Source organism: Onychomys torridus, chromosome 10, assembly GCF_903995425.1.
Source record: "Onychomys torridus chromosome 10, mOncTor1.1, whole genome shotgun sequence".
NCBI lineage: Eukaryota > Metazoa > Chordata > Mammalia > Rodentia > Cricetidae > Onychomys > Onychomys torridus.
In genome coordinates, this window is record NC_050452.1 from 70,860,554 (window position 1) to 70,876,798 (window position 16,245).

General features: G+C 48.6%; 2 protein-coding genes across 2 annotated transcripts; one reads left to right on the top strand and one right to left on the bottom strand.

Annotated features, from left to right (window-relative positions):
- Positions 1 to 252: 252 nt before the first annotated feature.
- Positions 253 to 13,780, bottom strand: LOC118592563. Its single transcript, XM_036201633.1, has 5 exons — positions 13,201 to 13,780; positions 12,040 to 12,129; positions 11,809 to 11,931; positions 7,288 to 7,384; positions 253 to 2,635 (listed from the first exon to the last, which is right to left on the bottom strand). Exons 2-5 carry the CDS (start codon positions 12,077 to 12,079, stop codon positions 2,257 to 2,259), a joined length of 639 nt encoding a protein of 212 aa, XP_036057526.1. The 5' UTR covers positions 12,080 to 12,129; positions 13,201 to 13,780; the 3' UTR covers positions 253 to 2,256.
- On the top strand, positions 13,485 to 15,970 carry Tmem271 (transmembrane protein 271). The gene has a single exon (XM_036201632.1). The coding sequence runs from the start codon at positions 13,841 to 13,843 to the stop codon at positions 14,963 to 14,965; it is 1,125 nt and encodes a 374-aa protein (XP_036057525.1). The 5' UTR covers positions 13,485 to 13,840; the 3' UTR covers positions 14,966 to 15,970.
- The last annotated feature ends 275 nt before the right edge of the window (positions 15,971 to 16,245 follow it).

Genomic DNA, 16,245 nt, shown 5'->3' on the forward strand with positions numbered 1-16,245 from the left:
GTGGTGCACATCTTTAATCCCGACACTAGGGAGGCTGAGGCAGGCGGGTCTCAGTGAGTCCAAGGCCAGCCTGGTCTACAGAGTGAGTTCCAAGACAGCCAAGGCTCCACAGAGGAACTCTGTCTCAAAAAACCAGAAGGAGGAGGAGGAGGAGAAGGAGGAGGAGGAGGAGGAGGAGGAGGAGAAGAAGGAGGAGGAGAAGGAGGAGGAGGAGGAGGAGGAGAAGGAGAAAGAGGAAGAGGAAGAGGAAGAGAAAGAGGAAGAGGAAGAGGAAGAGGAAGAGGAAAAAGGAGAGGAAGAAGTAGCAGCTCTTTCTTCCTGGGCTGTGCCCATGGGTGGTTTCTAACCCTACACGATGAGCCACTGGATAGCACATGGTCTGCAGACGTTGGGGTACGGGTTTTTGTAGTCCTGCAGCCACCACCTTATCACCAGCAGGCAACCTGGTCGGTACTAGGAAGCCGTTGTTTCTGATGCTCTGAGCAGGAGCCATCTGGGTCATGTATGCCCTGGTGGCCAGACTCTGGTTCATCATTCACCCCAAGATGACCCCGGAGCCAGCCTTTCAGGGTGAAGATGAGTTTGGCATCTGTCTCTTGGAGGGAAAACATTGCTCAGGCCCAGGTTGTTGCTGTGAGGATCTGGAAGTGGATGGCTGTCTACAGCTTGTTCAGCCGGAAGGCAGAATGTGGCTCTAAGATTAGTGCAGGTTCAGCAACCTGTTTCCAAAGGGCTATAGCCAGAGTGCCTGGTGCATCTGTTGACCTGAGGGATAGTGTCCTGTCTCTAAGGGAAAGGCTGCCTGTTCACCACAGAGTCCCATGTGGGGGCTGGGGAGCCTCCCTGGCTTTGAGGGCAGAACATTTGGGCTTTAAATGAGCAGAGCCTATTTAAGAAACATTATTTAAGGAACTCACTCACTCATTTAAGAAATGTTAAGGGACCCAGAGAAATAACTGAGCACTGGTACAGAAATGTAGAGTCATACCCAAGATCAGAAAGACCTTTCTGAAAGCAGGAATGTTCTGGCTCAATTACCTCCTGTGAGGAAAACCAAGGTCTGATTGAGGAGACCTCAGACTCTAGGGTTGGATAAAGTGCTTCTGTGTTTGAAGTAGTGCTGATATTACAGTGAGAAGTCAGTTCTACCTGGCAATTGTCCTCAAGATACTGACCTGTGGCATTGTTGAAAGAATTTAGGGAAAAGCCAGAAAGCTCCTTCTAATTGTCATGGCATGGGGCCATTGTCCTCATTCTTTGTCCACAGAGATATCACATCTACAAAAGAACTTTTTCCACAGCTGTGGTTCCAGAATGAAAAAGATTTATCTCAGCTATCCTCTAACTATAAAATTTAGAGAAAACCAAAGGGAGACAGAATCATGGTTGTTATAAGCCGAACTCATTTGAGGTTATAACCTTTGCACAGGGCATGCTATTAACTCCAGTTTTAACTTCCTATCCCCACTTCTAGTACTTGTATATATCATCTTTGGTCTAGGGTCCCTTTCATATCTAATTTTATATCTCTATCTATCTATCTATCTATCTATCTATCTATCTATCATCTACCCATCTACCTGCCTAGCTATGCATTCATCTAGCCACTCCATTCATCCATCCATCATCCATCATTATCAATTCATTCACTTACATATGGTTAAGCACCATATATATATATGATTAAACCACATTGCTTCTTTATCTAGCTTTGTCACTTCTGACTGACATTTAATATTTTACAGTGTGCTTTTAGCACACTTTTCACAGTTGCATTGAAGTATCGTTGACAAAAATCAAACTTATACACATTTAGTTTGGTCCCCTGAGCACAACCCTGTCTCTTAAACCCAGGAAGGTCTTTTGACTCTGCCTGGGCTCCTCAGCCGGCACCATTGCTGGCAACCCTCAAGCTGGTACATGATGTAGTGGAGGACTGCTTTGATGCTCAGTTACTGTATCACCTTGTGTAATGCCTAGTGCTGGCAAACCACACTTGCTGCCTTCTGGGCAGCATTTGAGTTACTTCAAGGGGAGGAAGACCCTGGCACCTGTGCTCTTATTGTTTGTCAGGAGGCCTTCTTTTAATCGTACCAGTAATTGTTCTGTCTGCTTGTGACTCCATGCCTCAGATGAAACTCCAGTGTCATCCCTGAGCATCTCTGTGAGGGTTTCTTTGAAAAATCTGGAGAGCTCATCCAGCCACTGTGCTCTTGTTTGCCGTACATGAAGGTTTGATTTGCAGGATGGTTGTGTCTACTGATGTCTGCTAAGGAAGAAAGGCTCCACCAGGACTGTCCAGCCCTGGCTTTGGCAGTCCAGGAATACAAGGAGCAGTGTGGCAGGCAGCAGCAGCATGTTGATTACAAATGAGGACAAGAACACAGGAAACACAAGAACCCTGCTTAGTTCCACAGGTAGAAGCAAGTCCCAACCCAGGTGGAGGCCAGAGTATGTGGGAGATAGAGCCAGGTCCATTTCTGAAGGAAACCAAAGCAGAGAAGTGTCTCTGTTCTTTGTAGTACAGCAACAGTGCAGACTCCTGCAGAGGTGGTCCAGCTGTGTCTTCACGATGGAGATGAAGAATGGAAATTCTCTCTTGGGAGATGGGCCCCACTTATTCTGGATCCCACTGCTAAAACATGGACAGATGGCAGCACTGTCCACCTATGACATGGCTTACCTGGGCTCTGTACTATCATAAACAGAAGTCAGAGGAGACACAGAAGTATTCCCACTAAGTGCTTCAACTAGATTCCAAAGGAGGCCACGAAAGACATGTGACCAGTGACAGTATTTGAGGTCCATCCAAGAGAGGTTTCTCATGCATCTCAGGACAATTTGCCCTTCCATGCTGGCCTTACTCATAAATGCTGTGACCCATTCTAGTGATTTATTGCCTGGGTCTGGGGCCTAGGACAGCACCCAGAGCTTACAGGCCTCTGCGGCCCTGGATTGGCTATAGCACTGGCTAGACATAATATTTTGTTCCCCAAACTCCACCTGTGCCTGGTAAAGCAGTGACCCCTCTCCCAAGGTTATTGTCCTGGTTATATCCATATATAGGATTTGATTGTGGGTTTGGGGTGAGTGCTAGGATAAGCTCATGTGTCCCATGGCTCCACTGTGGGGAATGAGGGTCTGGTTAAGCAGGTGTGGGAAGCATGGCTACCTTCCAGGAAGAAGCCTGGATCAGGAGACAGAAAGACGGTGGTCTGTTGTGTTTGAGGATGACAGAGGACTTTGCCCTAAGGATCCTGATTGGCCTAGAACAGCCAAGGAATGCCTATGCCTGCATTTTCGTGACTCTGGGAGACCATTATTGTGGGTTTAGGTAGGACAACTGACTGGTCTGAGTGGAAACCTTCAAGAGGCAACCATGAACTTGTTTTTGGTAGGCAGGGCCTATGGCCCACTGTGCATCCCCCTGCAGAGTCCATCACAGTGTATTGGATGCACTTGTTGAACCCCTGCCAAGGTATCTGTCCAGGTAACTCTTGGCAGGACAGAGCTATTGGAGCCCAGGATGGGAGGTGACAGGCAGAGGAGGCTTTGGAGGGTTCTTGGGCACATGGCCTCCGGGGACAGTCCTTTGTTGGGGAGGGTCTCTAAGTGTGCTCAGCTAGGGCAGGAGTGACAGATGACTGGGCCATGACAGAATGAGCTCATTCTCTGAGACACCACAGGAAAGCCTGGCCTCAACAGAGAAAGAAGAGTACCAGAAGCACTCCTGGACCCCCTTAAATCCCAGCATTCAACTTCTGGCTGACAGGACTCAGCCCCTAAGGATGGAGGTTAAGGATTTGTGGGAGAGCAACAGGCATTCACTAGCTGGCCTGAGATCAGACCAGGAATACCCTAGGGATCCAGACACGGTCCATGTGGTGCTTTGAATAAGAATGGTCCCCATGTTTGAGCTCATATTTGACTGCTTAGTCATCAGGGGGCGGCATTATTTGAGAAGAACTGGAGGTGTGGCCTTGTTGAATTAGGTGTGGCCTTGTTGGAGGAAGTATGTCACTGGGTGTGGACTTTAAAGTTTCAAAAGCCCAAGTCAGGCCCAGTTTCTCTCTCTCTCTCTCTCTCTCTCTCTCTCTCTCTCTCTCTCTCTCTCTCTTTCTCTGGATCAGGATGTAGAACTCTCAGCTACTGCTCCAGTGCCATGTCTACCTGCATGGCACCAAGCCCTGCCTTTGACTATCCTCTGAAACGCTAAGCCCCCACTTAAATGCTCTCTTTCCTAAGAGTTGCCATGGTTATGGCATCTCTTCACAGTAATAGAACAGTGGCAAAGCCAGGCCACGAGGGACTATTTGTGGTGGGAACTCCCGGAAGCCTTGGAACCAAAGCCTGAATAGCTTTTCATCCCAGACTTTATGACCAGGATGTTTTTCTAAGGTGACAACACATCAGGTCACATAATTTCCTGATGGAGTTCATCCTCATGTTCTCTCACACTTTGAGAATGAAATCTATCACCCTAGGCCCAGACTCAAGGGTAGCAAGTCTCCTAAGAATGTTCCAAGCTATAGACCAGTGGTTCTCAATCTTCCTAACACTGTGACCCTTTAATACAGTTCTTCATGTTGTGATGACCCCAACCATAAAATTATTTCAAAAATATAATTTTGCTACTGTTGTGAATTGTAATGTAAATACCTGACATGTAGGATATCTGATATGTGACACCCAAAGGGGTTGCAACCCACAGGTTGAGAAGCGCTGCTATAGACCATATGGCTAGTAATTCATAGTTTACATTCTTCGAATTTTAACTGTGTAAAATTTAAAAATTAGTTATACAAGTATTCACAGACCATGTACTATATGCCAGATGCTGTTATCGGCACTGAGAACAATAAGTTCCCTGGACTCAACGGTCAAATAACCAAGTCTACTTGAATTCCAGACCATTAATAGACCCTGTCTCACTTTTTTGGTAATTTTTTTTTTTTTAATGAGGAAACAGATCTTAGAAAAGACAGGGAGCTTAGGAAAGTCTGAATGAGGAAGGCTTCCCTACAGGTACCCTGAACATAATGAGACAGAGTGAGCCAGGGAGTAAGGGAGATTGCTGTGGATTTCGCTCTGTATAAATAAAACGCTGATTGGCCAGTAGCCAGGCAGGAAGTATAGGCGGAACAAGGAGAGAGGAGAATTCTGGGAGGTGGAAGGCTGAGGCAGAGAGAGAGATGCTGCCAGCCACTATGATGAGAAGCAGATGTTAAGACACCAGTAAGCCACGAGCCATGTGGCAACTCATAGATTAATAGAAATGGGTTGATTTAAGATGGCTGGCTCCTTGAGGACTAGAAAGATGACTATAGGCATAGAGGAAAGGTAGGTGCCAGTGGCTAGGGAGCTGCTGCCGGGCAGAGGTTCTTCCCAGAAGTCTGCTGTTGTTTAGGGCCTGGGTGTGGACCATAAGAAGAGCTCTGCAGTTTGGGCAAAGCAAGAATGAACTTTTCTCAACCGAGTACAGGGGTTGGGGTGGGTCTTGTCTTTCTTTAAAGAAGAGGTACAAAAATCTCAGTGTGTTGGAGTGAGGTTTTGATAGGGCAGATGAAGACAGGGGCTGGAATCTAGCCTGGGTTCAGGAGAAACTCTGAACTGAACCACGAGTTTGGGAGTTAGTAGTGTATAGGTTTCTTACAACTGTGAGGCTGGGTGGTAAACCCCAGAGGAGCAACTACGACAGAGAGGGCAGTGTCAAAGGTTGAGCCTTACAGGCATCTCCCCGGCCCCATTTAATGCATCATAACTTCCCATGTAGCCCATGTTGGATGTGTTGGACCTTAGCCTACAGTAAAGCATTTCCTTAGCTATCTGATGGTGTTTTTTTCCCCGCCTACAAAGCTGTCTCAAGAAGCAGGAGCCATGTCTTTCCTGGTAACTATTCCTGGACACTCAGAGCATCTTGGTGGTCTGCTAAATCTTTAGAAAATGAGCAGTGGAGTACTGAAGGTCACAAGATTCTTCCCTGTATCTGCTTTCACTTGCTTCACATGGAAAAGAATGTGAGAAATTACTGTTTTATTAGCATTTGGTGGATCAAAATATAAGAAACAGTTTTATAATCTTACTAAAATTCATGCCATTACTTGAGCTAACATAAAAATTCTATTAGCAATTTAATGAGCCAGTGAAATGGCTCAGCAGGTAAAGGCACTTGCTACCACCCTGATGACCTGAGTTTGGTCTGTTGAACTCACAAGGTGGAAGAAGAGAATCGGATGTTCCAAGCTGTCCTCTGACCTTCTCATGTTTCCCACTACATTCACATTCCCACATGCAAATGCACACACACAGTGAACAAATAAATGCAATTTTAAAATTTAAAAAACTAGGAAAAAAACATTTTCTTACATAAGTTTGGAAATAATATTTTAAATGAAAGTACTTGTCTGCCTTTTATTTTATGACTTCAGTGTGACTTGCTATTTCTTGCAAAATCCACTGTTTTTGTAACTCTATCACTGACAACAGTGTTGCAAAATTAGGACATGAATAAACCCTGATTACGTCTGACTCAGCAGAATGCTTGCTCCTATCACTGACAAGAGGGTGCTGCTCTGATTTGAATGCTGGGTATGTTTTCACATGAGTTCCATGGAGGACCAGAGGGAATCATGTTGGAATGCCTTTCATTAGAAATATATCATGTGCATGCTATTACTGCACATGATGGCTCCCAAATACTAGAAGAAACACGTTCTGGACTTAAAATGATGGTCATAGCCACAATCCATATTAAGACAGTCTGCATCATTCATATTTCCCTTCACTTTATAAGTAAGTAAAAGAAGCAGTCCCGGTCAGATTTGCATCATTTGCTAATTTCTGTGGTATAAATTCTCCTGCTATGGTAAACCATAAGCTATCACCTGGAGCTACTGAGCAAGGGGCTGGGAAACAGAGCAGAATATACATTTATATACATTTTTGCTTAGCTTGATACAATTTCTGAAAACAGGTAATAGAAAAGTGTGGTAAAGGGCTGGAGAGATGGCTCCACAGTTTAGAACACTGGCTGCTCTTCCAAAGGTCCTGAGTTCAATTCCCAGCAACCACAGGACAGCTCACAACCATCTAGAATGGGGCCTGATGCCCATTTCTGGCATATAAGCATACATGCAGATAGAGCACTCATACATAAAATACATAAATAAGTAATTAAAAAACTGAACGGAAAAGTGTGGTAAAATAGAAAGTGGTTGCTTTTAAGCATTTGTTTCCCATATTTTAATATAATTTATTTAATTGTGGTTTGATATAATTTATTTTTACCTGGGCATGGCCAGCTTCACTGAGACTTCAACCTCTGAAGACTCCTTCAGGATGATTGATGTTTCTTGGCTTGACTCTTCTGGTTCAGACTCTCTACCTGTTTCAGGCATGCAAGAAGCCGAGTTCCAAATCCCACAATAGTATGTCCAGAACCACTACAATGCAGGTCTTTGTTAGAGGCATGCTGCCTAGTATTCACTTCAAACATGATTTTTTTTCCTATTAAAAAAAAAAAAAAAAAAAAAGGAAGGAAGGAAGGAAGGAAGGAAGGAAGGAAGGAAGGAGGTTTTAGGTGAGTTGCTCCTCTGGACCACAAGGCCCTTCTGTGGCACAAATCTAGACCTAGACTGGGAAAATCATGGTTGTTTTGCTGGACTCACAGATTGAGTAGCTGATGGGGTTCTCAGGGGACCAGACTGAATGAAGTATAATATGTACTTGGATTATTACAGGAGGAGCCAAAGGGCCAAAGCATGCCATGTTTCCAGTCATGATTTCTGTTCACTTATGATAATAATAATAGAGAGAGACTACCTAATTTTAAACAGCTAACAAAAAGTTTTTCAAAAAATGCTTTACTGAAGAAGATATGGGAAAGGGTTGACAGCATTCGTAACTGGACAATACAAACGAAAGCCACCGTGAGAAGCCATCTATGGATACAGATTGGACAACATACTAGGGAAGCTGACACTATCTTGGGTTGATAAGAATGCAGATTCTTGGAATGTATGCACATGGCATGGGGGGATGTGAAGTTATTCTGGTAAATAATCTTTTGGTTTCTTTAAAGATAAAAATAATTGTGTGATGGAGCCCAAGAATACCACTCCTTTTACATACCTAAGGAGGTAGACTTTCACCCATAATGACTTCAACCTGCATGATACCACTTTTGAATAGTATCTCAGTCACCCCTGTAGGGTTGTGAATAAATTCACCCCATCATGTTGTGAATAGATTAAAAAAAAAACTTTTTAGTAGAATTCTATTTAAAGATAAGAACAACAATCCATTGATTCATGCAAGAGTATGGACAAATCTGAAAGGCATTGAAACCAGAAAAGATTGCCATTGCATGAGTCCATGCATACGAAATGCTGTAATAAAAACTATAGTGCATTGCTAGTGCACATCTTTAATCCCAGCACTTAGGAGGCAGAGGCAGGCAGATCTTTGTGGGTTTGAGGCCAGCCTGGTCTACAGAGCAAGTTCCAGGAAGCCAGGGCTACACAGAGAAACCCTGTCTCAAACAAACAAACAAACAAACAAACAAACAAACCCCAACAAAACATAGTGCATGGACCTGGAGTGGGAGAAGAGTTGAGAAGGCTAACTTTTGCAGAAGCTGGAACAGTACTGAACCATGTTTGGTCAGTTGTGTAAATTGTCCAAACTCATGGAATTGTACAGTTAAAACCAGTGGTTCTAATTTGTACATAAATTACCTCAGTGCCAAAAGGACAAAAAAGTAAAGATGGTATTACTCACAACCCAGCGATTCCATTCTCAGGTTACTCAACTGTATGTCTCAATGATTCAGGACACAATATCCCCAGACTAGCAATAACATGATGATGTTTACTGCAGTGAACTGGGTAAGCTATGGGGCTTCATAACCATCAGTGAGTCAGTTATAGCTGTGATGCATTATGGACCCACTTCACAAATATATATGGAACAAAAGAAGTCAGACATGGAGAATCATGCTCTGTGATACACTGTACAAAGTTAAACAAACAATAAAGCAAAAACGAAACCAGGCCAAGCCAACTATAATAGTTAGGCATGTATTCCTCCTAATAAATATCTAAGCAAATGCAGAAAAAAAGATCTGGTGGGCTGACAGGCTCTGAGCTGCATCCTTGGGTGTGTCAGTCTTGTATCTTGGATGAAGCTAGATAAATGCTTACTTAAATGTCATGAAGATGTCACATGTATATTTAATATTTTCTATGATTATATTGTATAAAACACAAGCTTTTAATATAATAAACACTGTTATGTCCATCTCTGAGAACTCATGGCCATGGTTTCATGAGTTCTTTGGAAGATTCACTGGGTGTTTTGCACAGAGATTCCTGTACTGCCCATCTGAAGCAACAGGTTAACTGTGGCTATTCCTGAAAAAAAATGGAGGTGAGGATTAGCAATGAAATTGATAGCTATTTGGCCAGTATGATGTATGTTTGCTTGTCCTCAGAATTCATACGCTAAAAATACAAAGTTATATGTTCTTGAGGTTGGGTGGGACCTTTGGGATGTAATTAGTTGAGTACCTTTTTCATGGAAGGAGTTCTTTGGTTGCTCTGTCTTGCCATGTGATACCACACACCATGCCATAGTACAGCACAAGGACTTCGCAGTTGCAAGCTCCTCTGGAACTGTAAGCTAAATAAACCTTTGTTCTTTGTAAATGTTATGGTATTCCATTATAATAAAAGAAGGTGGACTAAGACATAGGTTATAAAATAAAGAACAAAAATGGTGATATTTTGTTGTATCCTAATAAAATTTGACTGAAGACCAGAGGACAGAACAAGCCACTAGATTAAACATAGATGCCAGGCAGTGGTGGCACACACCTTAATCCTAGCACTCAGGAGGCAGAGATCTGTCTGGATCTCTGTGAGTTCAAAGCCACCCTGGAGTACATGAGATTGACTTGGTCTAGGAGAGAAAAAAGAGCCAGGCAGTGGTGGCACACACCTTTAATCCTAGTACTTGGGAAGCACTCATGTCTTTAATGGCTGGGAGGAGAAAGGTATATAAGGTGTGAGGAGACAGGAACTAAAGGCTTTTCAGGCTGAGGAGTCCTAGAGGTGAGACACATCAGTGGCTTGCTCCTTTGTCTTTCTGATCTTTCAGCATTTACCCCAATATCTGGCTCCAAGTTTTTTGTTTTTTTTTTTTTTTTTTTTTTTTTTTTTATTAAAAGACCTTTAGAAATTTGAACAACACAAGTGGTGTAGAAAAAATTACAAGCTCAATTAATTGAGTCAATATTTTAGTAGGTGCAATTTTAAATGTTAGTGACTATGTAAATATTAAAATGACTCAAAGGTGATAGGAAAATATTCCTTAACACATAATTGCTGTTGTATTTCTGCTGTGTCTTTTCTGGGATTAGTGCTTATTCCTTGTTTTCAGTGTAGGACAGTGAAAATGCCCCAGGAGGAGGCTGCCAGACCTGCCCAGGCTCTGTAGGAACTTGCTCAGTCGCTGATGATGCTGTGATTCCTTTCTGGTGTTTTGTTTTGTTTCTGGAGTTGCTCTCCTTCCTGCCTGTGAGCCCCCCAGGTCACTTGACTAGATTGAAGCTACCCTGGTCCCCTCCTTAGCATGCATGGGAAGTTAAGCACACTGCAAGTGGAGGTTGAAAAGGGCTCACATAGTAGATCATGGTGAACTCTTCCTTGGTGAAAGGATCCTGACATAAGCAATTCAATCTGCTCCAAAATCCTACATGGGTTAGTTTCAATGCTACTCTTGGCTTAGCTGTCCTGGGACCACAGATTGCCACTCCCTGCTGACTCCATGCTGGGCAGAAACTGCAGAGTGATTGTAAGTGGTCCCAGTACACTGGAAGGAGGGAGGAAGTTCCTTTAGCTCTCCCCAATTCCAGTAGAGCTCCTTCTCAGTACACACCAGGCTGCTCCCCTGCAATCTTGTGGTGCCTCTGCCTTCAAAATAAAGTTGAATTGGTTGAGCTTAAAGATTCTTCTCAGTGGAGTTCCCCTCTCCCTTTGCTGCTGCCCAGTTAGACTTCTCTCTGAGCAACTTCCCTTACCTCAGCACTGCAGAGACACCTGTGTGCAGGCTCCTGGCCCTATGCTTCAGGCAAAACCAGATCAACGTTTACTGCATCACAAACACGCACAAACAGCCATCCCAAGAAGCAGGTGGAACTGCCCTCACCCTGCCGTTTCCAGCCCCACCTGTTAGGGAACACATATTTGTACTGCAGGGAAATCCTGTACTATGGAGAACCCTCTGCAGGGGATGGGGTCCGGAAGGCAGCTGGAGGATCACAGCCTGTGCACAGAGCCCGGGTTTTGGTCCCAATTCCAGCAGTCACTGATTTAGTCATGGAAAGCCTGTCTGGGGATAACAGGGGACTTACCTCACCGCTTGTTGTGAGAAGTGAATAAAAGAAAGTTCTTGAAAGCTTTCAGTATAGCACTGGATCAGACAGGCTTCAGACAAAACTGAGACAATTAAGAAACATTATGGGTTAGGGATTTAGCTTAGTGGTAGAGCGCTTGCCTAGCAAGCGCAAGGCCCTGGGTTCGATTCTGAGAGATGAGGAAGCAATATCTGGTGAGGATTATCATGGAGTGTGAATATGCCCTAGGAAGGGCCCTGTTGTGAGTTAAAGAAATGTAAAGATTGTTAGAGGGGTGGCAGTGCCCATCAAGAGAAGAAGCAACCCAGAACAGAGCTGCTTCCAATGAGGCCTCTGATGGTAGAAGAAATCCCCATAGCCCTGCTCAATTCTTCCACCCTAAGATTGGAGCTCACCCTTCATGGAGTAGGCGTCCTCAATCCCTTCCTCCCCAGACCCAGCCATTCGCAGGGCTCCCTTGGGGAGCAGAGGGGTAGCTCTGCAACACGCAGCAGCTCCAAATCTCGTTTCCCTGGAAACTGAAAGAACCCTTGGAAGTTTGCACTGAGCTCTGCTCTCAAGCGTGGGCGCCACGATCCTTACGCACGCAGGCTCACGGAGCCTCCTGGGCCACACGCCAAGCTCACCGAGGCAGGGCTGCGTCTTTGCTTTCTGGCGACTCATCATTCGCCAGGCGCAGGACCCGCAGGATGCTGTTTCAAATTCTGCTCCGCCTGCTAAAAATACAGAGAGGCTGGTTCGCTCTTTCTGAAGCTACGGGCCGAAGTGAAACCCACGCAAACGTCCGGAAGTCTTTGGAAGGCTTCCATACACCCACCAGCAAGTGGCTTCTGGGAGGGGTGGGCGAGGGCCCCTGCGCTGCCTTGGACACAGGGGCGCGGCTTCCCCAGGCAGTACAGCTCTTGGTTTTGGGAGGGTCCTTTAGCAATAAATAGGAAAGTCCCTGGGCCTTTGACCGACCGGAACCTGCTGGGCCAAAGGCCGGCGCGCAGGCGCGTTCTCTCCACCGCTCTCCCATCCCCGGCGCCGGGACCCTGCTTCTCCCCACCCCAGGCTCAGGCATAGCCACCCGCGGTTCAGAAGCTGCGCAGGCGGCCTGAATCATCCACACCCGGGACTGCGGGCCAGGGCGGGGCTGCCGGAGGGAGGCCTCGAAAGGTCCAAGTCCGGATTTGAGCTATCACTGCACTCTCCCTTGCGCACTTGAGCGCAAGACAAATTCATTCAGCTGCGTGTGAGGAAATTTTCTGCCAGATCTGGAGACGGGAATGGACCCAAAGCTGAACTCACCTGAGGTTTTCTCCCCAAGACTTCATCCCGGCCTTGCTCCGGGGCTGGTCCTCGGAGAGAAATCTCCAGCCAGTTCTCCTGCACACCTTATGCACAACCCCCAAGCACCTACAAATACTCTTCACACACCTCAAGGTAACACACACCCCCGCACATACACCACAGAACACACACACCACGCTTCCCCGCACGGAACGCCTGGACACCGCACACGCTACACTGAACCTTGTATTCGCCCTACTCACATCTCGGAATACACACCGCTCCCCCCACCACACAATATATACGCGCACACCACTCTTCCACACCCCGTATTACAAGGCCTATGCATACATACCCCTCAGACATGCACACAACACACGCCTCTACATGCCAGCACTTCCCAAAGAAACATACTTCGCCCTCCATCCCCGAGTACCCTGCTCACCCTCCTCTGTTCTTTTTGGACGTTGTCCCCTTGCCCTTTTCCTCGCCCAGGCTCTCTTCCTTATACCCACCCCTATGGTTGAAATCCCCGGCTAACTTCTTCGGGCTTCCGGGTCCAGGCAGGTGGGCGTGGAGACGGGCCGCCGAGGGGATTGGGAAAAGCAAATGTTGGGCTTCCAGAGGTGGGAGGTCCTGGGGGTGGGGCCCAGGGGGTCCCTGGAGAAGGAAGCCCAGGTGGGGTGGCGTTCCTAAGGCGGCGGACGCTGGACAGCGACATTGACAGTGTGTGTGTGGGGGGGGAGGACGGGAAGGCGGAGACTTGGCGAGGGGCCCCTTTCCTAGGGGAGGACCGGAGGGGAGTCCTGGGGGCCCGAGGGTCGGGAGGGGGCCGCGGAGGGTGGTTTCAGGGCGAGGCGCGCGGAGCCGCGGGTGGGGGTGCCGCGCGTCCGGGGATCGGCGCCGCGGTCTGGGGAGGGGGCGCGCGCGCCTTGCGGTTTTCCGCGCCGGCTCGGTTCCCGGTGCGGGGTCGCGGCGGCAGCGGGAGGCGGAGGATGCGGGCTCCAGCGGCGGCGTCGCGAGCTCGGGAGGACGCGGGAGGATGAAGAGGAGGCCGGCGGTCCGGCCGCGCGGCGCCGGGAGGAGGCGCAGGCGGCGGGGGCGGCGGCGGGCGGCGGCGGGCGCGCCGGGTGCGGGCCGGCTCGGGCGCGGAGGATGAAGTGGAGCGTCCGCGGGGCCTGCGCCGCGCTTTCCTCCAGCCTGCTGCTCGCCTGCGCGCTCAGCGCCGCCGCCGTCGGCCTCAAGTGCTTCTCGCTGGGCTCTGAGCTGCGCGGGGAGCCGTTCCGGCTAGGGGCGGCCGCCGGCGCCTTTTACTCCGGGTTGCTGTTGGCCGCCGGCCTCTCGCTGCTCGGCGCCGCCCTGCTGTGCTGCGGGCCCCGGGAGGCGCCCCTCGCTGGGTCAGGGGCCGGGCCGGGCTCCGGACTTGGGGTCCCCGCATCCCCAACGGGCGCTCCGGAGCCCTCTCCTGGAGAGACGCGGGCGGCTGCCGGGCCCTTGGGGCGGGTGAATAGCCAGAACCTGCTGCTCCTTGGCGTCCTGGTCTTCATGCTCGGGGTCCTCAGCGCCTTTGCAGGAGCAGTGATCGACGGCGACACGGTGTCCCTGGTGGAACGCAAGTACTCCCACTATTGCCTGCCCCCGCGCACGCCGGCCGCTGTCCCTGGCCCGGCTCCCGGCCCGGTAGCCCCGGGCTCCAGCACGCCGCGCGCCCGCAGCACCCTGGACAGCGCCACGTCCGCCAAATGCCGCCAGCTGAAGGACTACCAGCGCGGCCTGGTGCTCTCCACTGTATTCAACTCGCTCGAGTGCCTGCTGGGCCTGCTCAGCCTCCTGCTGGTCAAGAACTACAAGTCGTCGCAGGCCAGGCGCGGCCGGCGCGGCCGACGGAGGGCAAGCCGGTCTTTGGCGCGGCCGCGAGGCGGACCCGGGCTCCGCGCTCAGCCTCTAGCCTCCCGGACCCGGCGTGGCCGCCGGGGCAAAAGGGGGCGGCGGCTGCAGCCACGGCCCAGCGAGGCCTCCATCCTATCCCCGGAGGAGTCCGACTTCACCACCCCAGGAGACTGCGCGAGCTTCGCGGCGCACCACGCTGTGTCCTACATCAACGTGGGCGTCTTCCATGCGTTTGACGAGGCGGGCGTGGAGGTGTGCTGTGGCGGGCACCCGTCGGTAGAGCTGCCAGGGTACGCGCCCTCGGACCCCGACCTCAACGCCTCCTACCCCTATTGCTGTCGGCCGCCCGGTGAGATGGCGCGCCCTTGGGAGCCTAGCCGGGCCTGCTGAGTCCAGGCCCTATAGGCCTGGGACATCCAAAAGGGCAGCAGTCAGGCTTTGCTTGGCCAACGTTGTGCCTGCGCGTGGCTTGGCACTTTTCTGGCCCGGCCCTGGGAGATCTGCGAGACCCTAGGACACTCTGATATTCTCCTTTCTGTGTGAGGAGGTGTCTCCCTCTGTGTCATTCGTATCCGGACTCCATTTAAAGTTTACAATAAATGTTTGGGGTGGGCTTGCAGATCACACTTCTGTTAGACAAGTCCGCACCCCAGGACTGCGCTCGGAGGTCCTGGGTCGAATGGGCAAGAACAGAACGCTCATCGAAGGTGAATTTCGTGTGGAGGACCTCGGCTGAGAGTACAAAGCAGTTGGAACTGTAGGAACAGAAGTGAAGAACAGCCAACAGCAACACTTTGTACCCGGATGTGCCTGCTTCTGTCGACACTTTCTTACTGTAAAGCTCTCCATAAACAGTGAAAATGTTTGGTAAATTTATTGCAATTTGACATTGGTGAGTTCCTTTATTAAATCGGTTGCTATGTTATTGGAGAATGTTCATCAGCTTGGAATTAGAGGATGTCTACAGTCAAATCAGCATGGGGGAGAGTGGCTGAATTGGGACAGACAAATGCTGAGTTAGAACAGCTGTGTTCTGCTAGCTGGGTGACTAGGTCCAACCTGTCTCTGAGCTAACTGCTGTGCGTGGAGACACTGATGCCAGACCCCTGCAATTCTGTTTTTGGAAACTGGCTGTGTGGTTTCTACTGCAAAGCAGTAGGTTTTATTTTTGGTTAATACATATGAACAGTTTAATCCTATTTTGAAAAATCAAAGTCCTAGTTTTTCTGCAAAGATAAATTTCCTGTTAACTCAATAATCTGGTAATTTTGATTATATAGCATTTCATTTAAAATACACCACTTTAATAGCCTTAATGAATGTGAAGGACATAACTTTAAGTGAGTTTAATATGCGTGTAACCATTTACACACAAATGAAATGAGTTCTCTATGACCAGAGTGTCTCCATCCTTCTGGTGGGCTGGCTGGAAGTCGGGCAGGTTCCAAGTTTTGGAAAAAGGTGATCTGACTTTCATGTGCCTGGACTAGTGAGACCAGGCAGGCAGCGACTCACAGGCCAGCTGGGAGCAAAGCCCTGGCCCAAAGGTATGCCTCTTTCATGTGGAGGAGGGGAGCATCTCCTCTGCATGTGCAAATACCCATACCAATCATCAGAGGCCAGAAGAGTCATGGAATCCTGGGTAGTGCCTTCGATGTGCAAAACAGCTA